Below are 15,376 nucleotides of genomic sequence, written 5' to 3'. Positions count from 1 at the left end.
CGATTATAGACTCACACACACCCATTGTCCTGTTTCAGCTGCTGATGGACTGCATACATACAGGCAAAGCTTACATTTAAAACCTGTGTTGCTGTCTTATTTGGATGCTTTATAAATCAGACTAAATTAAATATTGTAGTTGTTTTGACTGCATACCGCGATAGCGACAATGAGGTGATATTAAAGGGCAGATTCACCATTTTTAGAGTCTGTTTTTAAAAAGAAAAAGAAAAGTCATAGGCCCAGATGAACATAAAAATATAGGGTTTCTTGCCATTATCCTCCTGTTCATACTGACCTTAAAAATATGCCTTCATAATACATTTATAGTGTAAGTGATGGGGGACAAAATCCACAAGCCTCCTTCTGTGCAAAATTAAAAGTTCATGAAGCTAATATAAAGCTTGTCCAAGTGAGTCAAATCAGTAGATCTCTTTCAGTGTCACAGCCTCTTTAGGGCCAAAGTCCCTCTTTCTTTGTCCGAGGAATTTGATAACCTAATAAAAAGACTGTGAATGTGGAAGATATCCACATTATGACTAACGGAGACTACTGAAGCTTCATATAAGCTTCAAATAAACTTTTAAATGCCTTTTTGTTTGCACAAAATAAAATTGGCCCCCATCACTGACATTGGAAGCACATTTAAAGGGGATATTTTGATTGCCAGGATGAACAGAAGGAATGATTACAGCAAGGAAAAACCTCTTTCAGTACTCTCATGGGCTCCTGACTGTTGTTTTAAGACTTGAAAAAAATGTATCCAATAAGAAAAATACGAATACGAATGTATTTCCAGTTTGGATGTGAGCTTTGACTTGATGTCATCAAATCTGCCCCTCCCCCTACCCCCAATTTAAACTTATTTTGTTGCTATTTGTTGCTACTTATTTAGCGTTACTCGCTTGCACAATACTGTATATACTGTATGAAAATAGTTAGATGACATACAAATTATGTATGTTTTTTGTATGATGTGATATTGGTACATTGAAATGAGCTGCTTTTAAAAACTAATTTCTTGCATGGTGGTCAGTATCCTGCTGGATGAAGCCTCCAAGAAACTCAGATGAAGTGGTGGAGTAAATGGATTTCTCGCCACATAGCACCATCGAAAGAAGAGAAATCAGCAATTGAAGGCTAACAAGCATTTCCACACTTCAGTGCATTAAATTAGCTCAAGTAGTAGATCAAACATGGTGCATGTCTACAACTGCCACCCTTTCTGCTCACAGCAGATACTACAGGTCAGTGGAGCCTTGATCATATAAACCTGTTTGTCTGTTTCATTATGTGATTACTAATCCCAACAGATCATTTTGAGTAACTGTTTTCCCCTCTCTGTGACTCAGGTGGAGCAGGAGCCTCGACTGGTCTGCTGTGGAGGTGGAGTCCTGTTTGTTGTGGCCACTGGAGGATGCAAGGTTAACTTAAAATCTGCATATTTTTCTTTTTTGATTGTTGGGAAATAACTTGTTTCCAGTTATTTGTGTACACATAATTCCAGTAATGATTGTTTATAACATCTTTTGGAATTAAGCCCCCAATAATGACCCCATCATATCTATAACTTCAAAACATTGTGACTTGAGATTGCAGTCTCACAAGATATTATATATACACACAGAAATATAACCTCAAACAGCAATGATTGGGGTTAAAGCAAATTGTGAGTATGTAGATGCTTGTTTCTTATTTAATTGACGAGAAACAAAACTCTTGATTTTCTTTAAAATAATACATCAAGGTCATCACTATATTCTCCTGTTGAGGTGTATAAATCTACTTTCAGGAACATTTGATGTAACTTATTACCTTCAGTAAAGACTTTTTTCCACATGTATACATTTTGTTGTGTTGTTGTGGTAAACCAAGGTGGAGGCTTACAATCTGGAGGTGGAGGGCTGTCCTCTCATATGTCGCTTTGCCACCATGGGCACTGTGAGGAGCATTCAGCACAGCACAATAGGTAAAAACACTTTCTTTGTTCCTCTCTCCTTATAAAGACTGTTTTTCAAGTATTTTGAATCCTTTATTCTTTATGTAAAAAAACATTAGCAGTAGTGGTTACAGCCTAACCTTTTAAAAGGGAAAGAGAAAGAGACCACTTCTACATTATGGTTTTCTTTACTTCTTCCTCTCTCCCCCTTCTCATCTAGGAGACTATTTGGTGACCATTGAGGAAAAGAACAGCGCCACTTACTTGAGAGCCTACACCAACTGGCGCTACCAGGTACACACAGACAAGCTATTTCACCATATTATCACCCAAAGATGATCCAAACTAAGAAACTGATGTGTCAATAATCAGTTTTTATGTTAACTACTTTGTGTTATATTTTATGCATGAATTGTGCTGTATAAATAAAGTTCATTATGATTATCTCTTGTCCTCCGTTTAGGCTGAGGAGAAAGCCCGTGTTGGGGTGCGCTTGTTGGGTCACCTGCTGCGTGGGGCGTCTCAACGGGGCGGAGTACAGATGGAGATCATTGAGATCCCTATGTCAGAGCGCCCTGTCGCCGTGGCGTGTTGCCCGGTAACAGGTGACCTTCTGGTCGGCTGCCACAAGACACTGGTTCTGTTTACTTTGAGGAGACCGAACCAGCAGAACCTGGTAAGAATCCAAATGCTCATCTGGGTGTCTAACTACTCTGTGGCTTAAATGTTTAAATTATCTTTATGACACATTGGCATTTTGTTGTTTAATATGATGTAATACTTGTTGGAGGGGTAAATAACATAATGAGGGATCTCGCTTTACATTTTAAGGAGATAAAAGCTGTTTGATTTGATTGTCTTCATTTTTATTGCATCTTTAAGGTTTAAGAAATGTTCAAATATGAAACGCTGTCTTAATAACATGTTCTGTGTTCATCATATATTACTTGCTGTAATGAATATAAGTGGAATCTCATTGACACTGTAGATTTATTGACTAACGTTTCTTTTTCTGAAAAAAACTGCAGAATCAGAGTCAGCAGAATCTTCAGAGCTTGTGGACAAACACTCAGCAGAGCTCCAGTCAGAGTCAAGGTAAATCAAGTCAACTAACACATAATATGTGAACATGTGAACACATTATTTGTATGTATTTTGTATTAAATCAGTCCTCACATAGAAAATGGTGTCAGTTATTTGTGCACTGAGATTATGGGCCATGATGTGTACCTGCAGATCGTCATTTTATTCTCATCACTGGTCATTGGTGGCTTTTTTTCACACCTTAAAAGAGACTAACTGCTTATGAATGATGCATATACTAAAGGACATGTGGTGAAGGAAGTAAAGGCCTACAATGAAACAAAAAGTTTGATCTAACAGACTTTTGTGCTTCCTGTTTCGACTAATCTGACTCTCTTCTTACTCTTAGGTCAGACCTCAAGTTCAAACCAGAATATTTCCTTTTTGGACTTTGAGCGCTCCGTCATCTTGCATGTGCCAGGAATGAAACCTAAACAGGTATTTTTAAGCTCTACTTCGTGTTTACATCCAATATACCTACTAACATTCAAATAGACAGCACTGCATAAGAGCCAGGTTTAGTCTCCTAGACTTATTTTGCAAAGTGTCTACTGAGTTTATCACCAACAAAGCAAAAGCTATAATAATAGTAATACCTTGATTAGGTGTTACCACTTATATTACTATAACATCCTATTGCAGCGCCAGTTTGTCGGTCATGAGAATAAGTGATAGGTAGAGGACAAACCCCAAAACCTTCTGGACGACTCCTCAAACAAAAGACTGCATAAGCATTTGCAGTTTTCATATCTTTGGTCTTGGTAATTCTAACAGCTCATGTGTCTCCTAGGTTGCACTGTGTGGAGGATACGTGGCGGTGCAGGCAGAGCTGGAGGTGCTGGTGCTGAAACTGGATGCATCGACTGAACCTAAAAGCCAGGATGAATCATCAGAGCCACATAAAAGTGGTAACAACACACATAAAATGTCATCAGAATTTCGTTATGCATTTGATCTCATCGCTTGTTGGGTTGTATTTAGTTGGTTAGTGACATCACTCACATTTCTGGAAGGATGTTTTGAGGCTGGTTGAGCTGATATTAGACTGTCAGTCTGCTTACTACTTCTTCACTCAGACTGCAGAGATGCTCTTGTTGCTGCCACTTATTACATTACAACAGCTATGTAGAAAAGTGACACCTCTTAAAGTCTTCAAAATGGGCCCTACCCTGGATAATAGGTGCTGGAAATGTAATAAGGAAATGTGCACAGTTATACATGTTCTTTGGGACTGTCCTTCAGTACTGCTTTTTTTGGAAAGAGGTGCTAAAATAACTTGATGAGTGGCTCAAACACCCTTTCAGAGTCCACATGCATGTGTTTATTAGGTGATAAATCTCTCATGTCTCTCTATGCGTAACAGATTATCTAGAAGACCAGGCTGACTTTCTGCTCCTTCCAAAACATGGAGAGTTGCTCGGTGACAGAGCTAAAGACTGCGACATCCCTGTCAGCATAGAAAAGACCGGGCTGGAGGACAGAGGACAATACACCCTGTCCTATGTGCTCTTCAGGTGTGTGTGTATTTTTGTTAAGTAGTAGCTTTCGGAATCAGGCTATAATTACTGAGTGAGATATATTGAAGCTGTGTGATTTCTTTCCTGCAGGCGTTTTAGTCCAGACTACTTCCAGGGCTGCAGTGTGGAAGAGACACAACTTCACTCTCTACAGCTCCACCCACTGTTCACCAGTGAGTACAGTATACAGTAGGTGTGACAGAAAGAGTGTTAATGCAAAATCAGCACAATTTGTCTAGTAATGTACAAATCTCTTATGGTGGAGATTTCTTTGCAGTGCTCCTACAATTCCCAAAATTGGAAAATGAAGTTATATATAAGTCTGTATTGATCATTTTAGTATCTGTGTGGTTTAATATGAGTGTGCATGTGTGTCTGCTTACATTTCTGTCTCTGTCTCTCTGTCCAGGTAACCAGTCAGTGTCTGCTGATGAACCAGCATGCATCTTCTGCTTCTTCTCTCTTCCCACCGCCGGATACCTATACAGTCTGAAGGGTGGAGTCGAGCTTATCTCAGCCTATCAGTATCCAGAGAAGGTCCTGGAGGCGGTGCTAACAGACCATCTGCTACACGTCATAACCAAGTATGTCTGCGGTCCTGATTACTTCAAAGATATCAGACTCAGTAATGGACTAAGTGATTTAAGATTAACTGCATTTGCAAGTAAATATAATTTAAACTAAATACTAACCTGAGCCAGTCCTCCTTAATACTCAAGTAGAGCTGGGAAGTATGGTTGAAATCAATATAACATTATTAATAAGGATATTTTTGAATATAGTATCATAATTCAACTGTATGAAATCTGCTTCACTGTTATGGATTGCATAGTTAAATTGGACCCCAGAATTTAGTAGAAAGACAACATGAGATGATTATATCACCATGATTTGATTCTGCTGCAGGTCAGATACTGAACTATCACTCAACCATATAGTTTCTGTTTGTAATACAGCACACGCTAGCATGCATGTGTGTATTTATCTCTGTGTGTGTGTTAGGAGTGCTTTGCAGTGCTTTACGGTGCGCTGTGCTGCAGTAGCTGCCAGGATTGAAGACCCTTACATCGATTCCACCATGAGGGTATGAGCCCGACAACCAATTCATGACTTTTAACCCCACACTACCAAACCAGAAGTCCTACTTTACTTTATGAATATTTTGAGACCTTGTTTGGCAGATACAAGTATCTTAAAATATGCGTGTGTGTGTGTGTGTGTGTGTGTGTGTGTGTGTATGTTTGTGTGTGTTTGAAGGCCTGTCCGCCCTCCAGCCTCGAGGTGTGTGCGCTCAGGATGCAGCTGTTCATTGGCTTGCGCTCAGTGTGTGTCTTCGGCCGTCATGTGGTGCTACTCTCCGCTGCAGATGCAGAGACACCAGAGGAGACCGAACGCAACAATCAGCGCAGGAGCCAGTATGTCACACACACACACACACAAGCAGTACACACACATACTAACACATGAACACACACATGACTATGATACTATATTGATCTAACCTCTCAGTTTTTAAACAAGCATTGGATGTGTCAGATAGATAGACAGATACCTCCCTGTAGGTACAGGAATATACTGAAGAGAGATTGTGTGAGTGTGTGAGTGCAGGCATACATGCATTTATAAACCTGTTTACTGTGTGTTGTGTATTTTAGCGAGTTGAAAGAGCACACCATGCTGACTGGTATTTTCCTGGCGGTAGGAATCGATCCCGCTACCACGCCGGCTCTGGAGAGCCTTCTATCACGCCCCTTCCTGTAAGACGAACCCCAACCCCCCCAACAGTGTCAGTTGTCACTTCCAGCCCGAGCTGCAATGCCAGGACCCTCAAAATACTCACTTTAGCAGATGATTATTAACCAAATCATTAAAGTAACCGTTATTTTAAAGGAATACCTTGACCTTTTGGACATTATTTGTCCTCTAATGGCACAAAACAAAAAGCTTTTTTTCTCTCAGCTTCCATTGAAGCAGATTGTTTGTATTGTTGCATTCATCACTGACTACATTTACATGCACAAAATACTCCTGTGTTTGCCCTTATTCTGAAAAACACAATATTCCTTCCAAGCTGTTTACTAATGAAAATGAATATTCCTATATAGTATCAAATTTGGATATTGTCAGATTCAGAATAATAGTGGAATATTAGTGTGCATGGGACCATAGTCAGTGAAACCAGTATCGCTAGCCAGCCAATTAACAGTGATAATTAGCCTGACCTGGAATATCAGTGTAGAACGTTTCTCCCTACCCTATGAAAAATGGACACAAGTTCAACATGTCAAGATAATTAAGGTACAACTTTTTAAAAACATGTCGGAAGAAAATGTAGTAAAACATCTGGATGTAGCTGTAGCGCAGAAGCCCCCCCAAAAGAAATCCCTCTCTGAACTGTCCTGCAACAATATAAATTAATATTCAGTCAATTCCATCAAATAAGAAACTGATTTGAATTTTGTTATTATGAAGTTAATCATGGATGTATGTACATTGGTGCCACTAATAGAATTAAAGTGCACATGTTTTTGATATAAATTCAGCCTATAATGAGTGACAAACCATCTAAGAGTTGCATGTAAAATGATTATAAGTAAATATTGCAAATCTATTGTTATACTAAATTTTTTTACATTTTGATTATATTTGAAAGCAGCCAAATCTTTCCCTGCTAATTAAGGTCATTTAAATTGAAAGGTTTCACACTCCACAAATGCCCCCAGAAGTTTTCTGAGAAATAGCTCTTTTATGGCTTTCAATGACGTTTTCTGATGTTAAAGGTCTTGAAATCTCATCATCAAACCCTTACCAATGAAGGTTGTAGCTCCTGTGAAGAGAGTTAGAAACTATATGGCGACATATTGTATTAAAACATCCACATATGCCCTAAAACAGCTTCAGTGATCAACATTTTTGTTAGACTTTGCAGCTTGGTCTAAAAGTGACAACACTTCCTGTTTTAGTCCCTAAAACTAGCCAACCATAACCTGCCTAACTGCCCCCTCAGTGTGTGTGTGCCTCCTTGTTCACAAACTAATCACGTTTGGAGTGAAATTTAAAAAAAAAAAGCCGTTTTGGATTTTGCTCTGTGCACTTATCCTGCTAACTTGTTTTTAAAAGTGAACGCACATAATAAATGACACAAGCATGTTTTAGGTATCTGATTGTTGTCTATTCAAAAAACAATGAAACCACAGATTTGAGGAACCAGCCACCATGATGACCAAAACACACAAGCATAAACACACAAAAAACACACAACTAACTGTTCACTAACTGATTGTCTGGTTATGTATAGTCTACTACCATTTTAGTGTTATATACTTGATGTATAATATAGCAACTATACTCAAAAGGTTGTTCTTTACTGGGAGTATGATGGTAATGCAGGTATTATCCATTATTACAGTGAACAACTTTCTTCTAATAGTTTCTAACGCATGTACAACTTGAGCTGTAACATGTTCTCCTTTTGGTTCATTTAAAACCTGTAAAGAGATGGTGAGTATACAGTTTGTGTATGTCTGTGTATGTCTTCAGTGTATCATCAGTGTCCTATACAGTAGAGATACAGCCATAAGGAAAACCAGATCAAATCATATTTGAAAATAGATTCATGGTAGGAACAAAAGATAAAAGAACAACAGAACCACTTTTCCTAGACATTTTTAGGAGTAAACAGGAATGTCATTAGTTTCCTATAGCTTTAATATAACTTTAAAATTCAAGGATTTCTTGATAAATGGCTGAATCCCAGCGTCTGCTCAAATCACTGATATGTGGGTGAGTGTGACAGGGGTTATCTCATTGTTCTTCCAAATTGATGTAAGTTATTTAAGGATTCCCAGGTATTACCAGCATTTTGCAGGTTTGAAGATTAGCTAAACATCTCCTCAAAAAGTCCACATCAGAGCCCAATGTGTTTGATTATACTTACTGTTACCTGTCTGTGTAACCTCTGACCTCAGGAGCAGGAAGTGGACAGTCTCATCTCCCAAAGAGACCAGCACGGCCGGACATGGATGGAACCTCTATGTGGTCGACACCGTCTCCCCCATCACTCTCTACCAAGAGATGGTAACAGACCTGATAATTGTATTAAATGCCTTACTGAATGTTCAATCTGAATGTTCATATTTGTGCATTTCTTACATTCATAATCACAAATTTGAATAATAATCATGAAAGGAAAAGGAAATACAACCGGTGCCCCACTCAGAAAACATGGGACATCTAGGAGATAGGAAAAAAGGCTAAGATTAGAATAATTCAAAGAACACTTGACTGTAAAATAATATGGCAGGAAATAAATCAAATCAGTCAGCAGATGATTTAAACATGTATACTGTAGAGTGTATGCACTATAAAAATATGTTTTCTTCAAGTCAATTAAGTTCATTTTCTTAAAGCAGTAAAATTATTGTTTTCTGAAATGATTATTATATATTATTATATTATAATCAGATTAAAATAATTATTAATCATTCAGTAAGTTGACATCTTTTTCCATTAAAATCCATTAATTGTTGTAAATTGAATCTAAATGCCCAGTATTGTGAAATTCAGCTCATCAGATTTAACAGTTGCTGCTTTTCTTTGTTTATAAAATTGTAATTGAATGTTTTGCATTTTGTGAAAAAGCAATTAGAAGTTGACACCTTTTATGATTAACTTTATAATTGATAGTTAAAAGTATGGGTAGTTGCAGCCTTATTTTTTAGGACTCAGTTATAGACAGTTTTGATGAGAGTTTTTACAGTGCAGATGTGTTTGTGTGTATGAACACGTACGTTATTTCCCTGTTTGTCAGGTTGAATACAGCCAACGTTACGCAGAGACCAACCCACAGGCCCAAAGTCTGCGGCACCTCTTCAGTGAAGCTCACCTCCTCGTCCGCGCCTCCTTACTGCAGCCATCAGAACAGCAACAGAACAGCGAGGGCGTCCCAGCGGTGTCTCTGCAGACAGATACAGACGGAGAGAGACAGACAGCTGCACAGACAGACAGACAAGAACTGGAGAAGGCATTAAGGGAGAACTGTGCTCAGCTGGGAGACTGTTTCAGCAGGTAACACCACATACACACACACACTTACACTCAAGGACACACATCACTTAAAACAGATGTATCTCATAATCTCTTCATACTCACTGTAATATGTCACTAAAACTGATGCTACACTTTCAGATTTGCAAATATATATATAGATTGTGTGTTTGTGGATATCTATGTTTAATTCATATTTTATAGAATTTCTTCATGTCAGACAATAAACCCCTGTCCCCATCTTATTAAATGGTTGATGGACTGTGAAAACACCAGGTGCAATAATGGGAATAAGTCCAGGACCCTAACCCTAACCCTCACAAAGTTTGATATGTTGCATTTTAAAACTTAGCCTAAAAATCTTTAAATTTAAAGATGATGAGAAAATTAGCATGTGGTCTGCTAAGGATTGTTGTTTATTCCTTTAAAGTTATTTATTATATGAGCAATTTACCTTAATGTTAAAAAAATACTTAGTCTGAAGTAGAACAGTGGTCAAAAGCCTAAAAATATTCTATTAACAATGATTTAAAACAAAGAGAGACAACAAATCCTCATATTTAAGAAGCAAGCAGTTGAATGTTTACTATTTATTTTCTGGTGATTAAAAGTGTTCATGAATTGCTCTAGGACTAATTCCTTTCTGTTTTCTGTCTATAAGGAGCAGCCAGAAGGACTGTCACTTGGCTCTACCTTACTACAGGATGTCTGGTCTGTCAGTCACAGAGGTCATGGTCAGGAACCGCCCCCTTCCCAGCAGCCCACACACCTACGGCCCCGGCTTCCTATTTTACCTGAAGCATTACCTGTTAGAAGAATCAGAGCAGATCCTCAGTCAGGTACGTGAAAATATTCATAAATAAAAGCTTCACACTTCACATAAATCCAGCTGAATTTTTATATTAACTACTTTAAAATATGTTGCCATTGGTAACACTGGAAAAATCACTATAACTATGTCATTTCTTAGTATTTCATCAGCTTTTGTCATAAACATTTGAGAGCCAAAATAAAATTATTAAATCTAAACTTCGTCTCCTTCTGCAGGAAGCAGCTGATGAGGTCATAGACATTTTCAGCCAATCAGAGCCCTCACAGCTCGTCAGCGTGTGCGCCAGCCCATCCATGACGAACGTCAGTCCCGAACGGACGCTGCAAATCTTGCGACATCTGGAGGACAGCGCTGGCGTGTCGGTGCCACTGACGATCACCATGGCAACCATGCTGCTACGCTTGGACAACCTGCCACAGTACGCGCAGCTGATGGAGAGACACACTGAGGTTAGAGGGGAGAGGGGATGTGGTGTTGCTGTTTATTTAGTTTCCTTTTTCCCTCGTTAACAAAAAGCTTACTTTGTACTGAAGTGTAGTGTAAAGTGTCAAGAGGTTGTGATATGTAACAAACTAGTGAAGCTCTGTAAACAGGAACCACGTGCACATGCAGAGGTGGAACAGAAGGGATTAAAAACTGTTTTATTTCTGTTCCATGTGTGTTTCTCAATCCACTGACATCAGCATGCAGCACACTTGTGTTTACAGGTGTTGTGTAGTGTTTTCAAAAATGCAACAGACTTCAGATGTGTATGCTGCTAAGGTTTCTGCTGTTAACACTGTTAGCATGTATATTGTATATTTGACTACAGCTGTCAAATGGTTAACCACTTAACATCCATTTCTCTTAAATAGCTTTAAGGTTGTTAAAAAAGACTTACTCCACACTGTCGGTATCACATACTCTGTATCAGCATCATCTTCATTGAAATTACACGTATGACGTTCATGAGTGAAATCTTCATACTGCATGAATGCACTATTCCATCAAATGAAATTGTTTTGTGCATCACCCAAATTCAATCTATTTTTTCATCTTTTGAAACTATTTTGGGCAATGTTTGACTGCACAGCATGTATTTTAATAACTTACTGGCTAATTCAGTGGGGTTTAAGAGGTTAAATACATTAGTTTAATACATACATTGTTGAGTTAGTTAGGTAGTCAATCACAAATTTGTCAATAACTGTGAACATAACCTCTAAAATAAGGAACCAGTGGTTAAAATGTTAAAAAATATGCTGCTTTCTGAATGCGTGTGTTTAGATGCTGCTGGTTTACGGGTTCATCGAGGAGCCGAGGCTGTTGCTGCACGGTGGAGGTGGAGGCCAGCACACACATGTGCGGACCACAGCGCTGAGTCAGCAGCTGGCAAAATCCCAGCCAGGACTGCTGGTGGCCGGCATGGTGGCGCTGCATGAGAACAACAAAGTTCAGCTGGAGCAGGCCGACCATATATTCAAGGTGCGTGTGATTTACTGGCACCTGGGAATTTGCAGCTATGACAAATAACACACTAATTTGTTATATTAGTTAGCTGTATTAATAGAAATTTACACATGTTTTGTTCATTTTGATCAATTGATCAATCGCCAATGGACAATGGAAATTCTCGTTTGTGTGTTTGTAGGAGCTGGGCTGTGAGAATTGCTTACAGGTGGATTTCTGGGAGGGGATGCTCATGGCCTCGTCACAGGAAGCTGTCATCCAGGAGCTTCTTTTCCGAGTGTCTTCTGTCTACATCGACCGACTGATACAGACAAACTCAGATACACTCACCAACCCTCCACACAGACATCCAACACGAAGGTCACTGAAGAGCGCTGACGATCTGGTACAGTGGTGCATTTATATCCACCTGTACAAAACATTTCACCGTCACATGAAACGGCTAGAACACGTTTAGAAATGCATGAGATGACAAAAATTGTTGTTGTGTGTAATTAATTAAGAATTAAAATCTTGTATATCACTTTACTGAGGTGTCTGGATGTTTGTGTGTGTTACAGATCAACTCTTGCACGCATTACGGTGCTCTGTACCCGTGGCTCACTGTTCTCAGTCCAGCTCACACTACCAGCTCTCAACACCAGGAGGCGTTACACAAACTGCAGGTAATGTATCTGTGTAATTTCAAAAATTTACAGCCATGCTTGAAACACAGCATTCATACCTGAGGGAGAAACAACACAGAATTGTCCTGTTGTTCTTTGTCCTGTTGTTCTTTGTATTTTCTGCTGCATTGGTTGGATGTAATGAATGAATGGAAATTAAACTAACTTGACATTTAACATTACCAAAAAAGAGAAATGTCCTCAAACAGTCCTAAATTGATACTAGAGTACTTCCTTTTTCTAATGAATGAGTTCAAGCAGGTGCATTGTGTGTGTTTGACCAATCAGTGATGGTCATCCTTTCAAACCTCACCCTCAAAGTTCCTATACTTTTGGAAAGTACCATACCTAAGTAGCTCAGTGCAATTCTTTGCACTATTAATGTCCTGCTTACAGTTAACAGAAACAGTTTCACTTGTATATAGTCATCCATTGTGTATATTTTCTAAAATGAGTGTTGTTACGTTGTTGAATCACTAAACCTGGAGTCAAACTCCTCGTGTGTATAAACATACTTAACAATAAAGATGATACTGATTTGGATTTATGTTATACTGTATGTATGCTATGGATTATACATATTAAGTTGGTTCAAGTTGTTCCTCATCTTCCTTCAAGTTGCTTTGATTTTAATTTGATTCTTTCTTCTCTCTCACAGTCTCTGCTGTGTGGTCCGTCCCTGTCTGTGGGCTCTGTCGTGCCTCTGTTGGAGTGTCTCTCAGACGAAACCTTATGGGGCTTCAGCCTGCACCTTCTCTGCACCACCAGAAGGGGGCAGTATGATAGCAGTATTGAAAAGCTGCTGGACCGTTGCCCTCAGGCCATCATAGCTTACGCCAATCACCAGTTACAAGACAAATACATGGTGTGTACAAACCATCAGCCTGAACTGTGAAGTGTTTTAACTGTTTACATTCCTCTCAATGGGCTTCATGGCTTATTTAAACAGCCGATTTCTAAGTTTATACCCAGTTTTTCACCAAATATTAACCTGTCTGTTTGTCATGTCAAATCTCTGCAGGTGTTATGGTGGCAGAAGCTGCTCCCAGAGCTTTGTAACCGGACAAGAGCTGCTGCAGACAACAGCATCCTACTGGCTGCTCTTAAAGGTAGAAACTTATCCCACAATGTAGTTAGTCTCCTTTAAGAGAAGCCCTCACTTTCTATTCAGTTTCTGTCCAGACACTCATTTGTTATGGGGAATCTCACATGGGCTGCAGACGTAAGTATTAAGCAGGTTTGACCGGTCTGGACATACTAACAGAAAGGTCAGAAGTACTGAAGGTAAATTAAATCAAGGCTGTTGTTACTAGTGAGGACACAGAAGTAATATTCTCTGTGATTTCTTAGCCCATGGGTGTTGAAAGTGTACACATGGTAGGAATGAATTGGGTGATTATGATCTTTTAATTTTTTTGGATAGGTAAAAAAAAAACACCTTGAAACTTAATTTAGACCCTTTTTAATAAAAAGATAAAATAATAGATTGTTAGTAATTAATATCACATTAAACATATAATGAGTCATAATTGTTTATATTTTAATAGCACCTTGTTAATGAAAAGTTTATTTTCTTTTTGGTGCATTGACCTCAATATTTCTAAAATCCTGACTACAGTCCTGACTTAAACTCTCACCGCTCTATTATGACCCAGTGTGTTAGCGTTTAGCTTGAATCACTGCCTGAAATATTTTGTGTTGTGTCTACAGAGCAATAACATAGAAGTTGTCAAAGATTAACTCAGAGTCAACTCGGTTGTTTTGGAGTCTGCATTGTACAACGTGTGACTAATTTTCCACGCCAACAGAGACACTGGTCGTGGTTGCCATGGAGATGAGCCCTGCTGAGTTCCTGGAGCTGATACCTGACGATGGCACCGCCTCATACTTCTTGCCTCACTTGTTGACATGTAGCCAGAGACACCTGCTTGCATGACAAGCAAACAATTGATCAAGATGAGTCATTCATCCAAACTGACACCTTGAAAAAGCTGCAACAAAGCAGTTGGGAGTTCAGAGCTATGATCAAAGAAACCTCAATACAATCAGCCCTTTAGTAATATGTGAGCGTCATGCAATTAAATTAAGCATTTTACAGTATTAGTGGCTCTGGTGATGTATTCTGTTTTTATTTTAGCTGATGAAGTAGATACAAACTAGAGCATTATATAACAGATACTCAATAAAAATGGTTTTAGGTCTTCTGCAGGTTGAAATGTTACTGAACTACACAGTCCGCCTTACATTATGCTTCTCTTTTCCTGGATTTTAGTTTGTTGTTTGGACGTGGATTTTACTTTGCATTTCCGAGTTGTGTGTGCAATTCAAATTGTAACATTTAAAAAAACAAACATTTGGATCCACTGGTGCTACAGCTGCAGAGAGACATTTTTAAATATAGTCCATACCTGTTGCTATGGGCTTTAATGTCTAGCCACTATCACAATTTATGTATATTTATTACTCTTTGAGCCAATAGAGATTTTAGGTTTGTAGCCCTAAAGTTAGGAGTTTTGAGCACTTTTGAATCCCTCACTACATTTTTTTAAAAATATATTTTGTCCTCCACAGGATTTTTTTTCGTACGTTGTATGCTGAGATGTGTGGGGAATAAACACCTTAAGAGTTTCTTGTTGTTTTTTTTTTCTTCTGCAACATAAAGTTTCAGATCACAAGACAATAAGCTTTTGAGCCGCAAGTCTTTTGGATTTTACCCAAACAAACTTCAATAAACCAGTTTACCCAAGCTAATTATGTTTTATTAAATTCAAATTATTCCTGCTATTTTAAGTCAAGTAGAAAGGTATCTTGTGTTTCTGAGTGCATGAAGTTGCTGATAGTGTGG

General features: G+C 38.6%; 1 protein-coding gene across 1 annotated transcript; it reads left to right on the top strand.

The window, feature by feature from the left end:
- Positions 1-1,029: 1,029 nt before the first annotated feature.
- Positions 1,030-15,159, top strand: hps3 (HPS3 biogenesis of lysosomal organelles complex 2 subunit 1). The gene is made up of 24 exons (XM_053322940.1): positions 1,030-1,247; positions 1,353-1,424; positions 1,876-1,969; positions 2,160-2,233; positions 2,403-2,615; positions 2,968-3,034; positions 3,372-3,460; positions 3,813-3,930; positions 4,386-4,536; positions 4,630-4,712; positions 4,949-5,123; positions 5,542-5,623; positions 5,797-5,954; positions 6,195-6,296; positions 8,508-8,616; positions 9,350-9,606; positions 10,247-10,424; positions 10,633-10,866; positions 11,684-11,881; positions 12,048-12,251; positions 12,427-12,531; positions 13,190-13,396; positions 13,553-13,640; positions 14,340-15,159. The coding sequence occupies exons 1-24, from the start codon at positions 1,197-1,199 to the stop codon at positions 14,465-14,467; spliced, it is 3,237 nt and encodes a 1,078-aa protein (XP_053178915.1). The 5' UTR covers positions 1,030-1,196; the 3' UTR covers positions 14,468-15,159.
- Positions 15,160-15,376: the final 217 nt, after the last annotated feature.

The sequence above is a fragment of the Scomber japonicus genome, chromosome 7 (assembly GCF_027409825.1).
Source record: "Scomber japonicus isolate fScoJap1 chromosome 7, fScoJap1.pri, whole genome shotgun sequence".
Classification (NCBI taxonomy): domain Eukaryota; kingdom Metazoa; phylum Chordata; class Actinopteri; order Scombriformes; family Scombridae; genus Scomber; species Scomber japonicus.
This window is presented reverse-complemented; position numbering and strand designations above follow the sequence as displayed.

Coding starts and splice junctions, on each gene's coding strand:
- hps3 (XM_053322940.1), top strand. CDS start 1,197: ATGGTGCATGTCTACAACTGCCACCCTTTCTGCTCACAGCAGATACTA. Junction 2,234..2,402: donor ACACCAACTGGCGCTACCAG/GTACACACAGAC, acceptor TCCTCCGTTTAG/GCTGAGGAGAAAGCCCGTGT. Junction 8,617..9,349: donor TCACTCTCTACCAAGAGATG/GTAACAGACCTG, acceptor CCTGTTTGTCAG/GTTGAATACAGCCAACGTTA.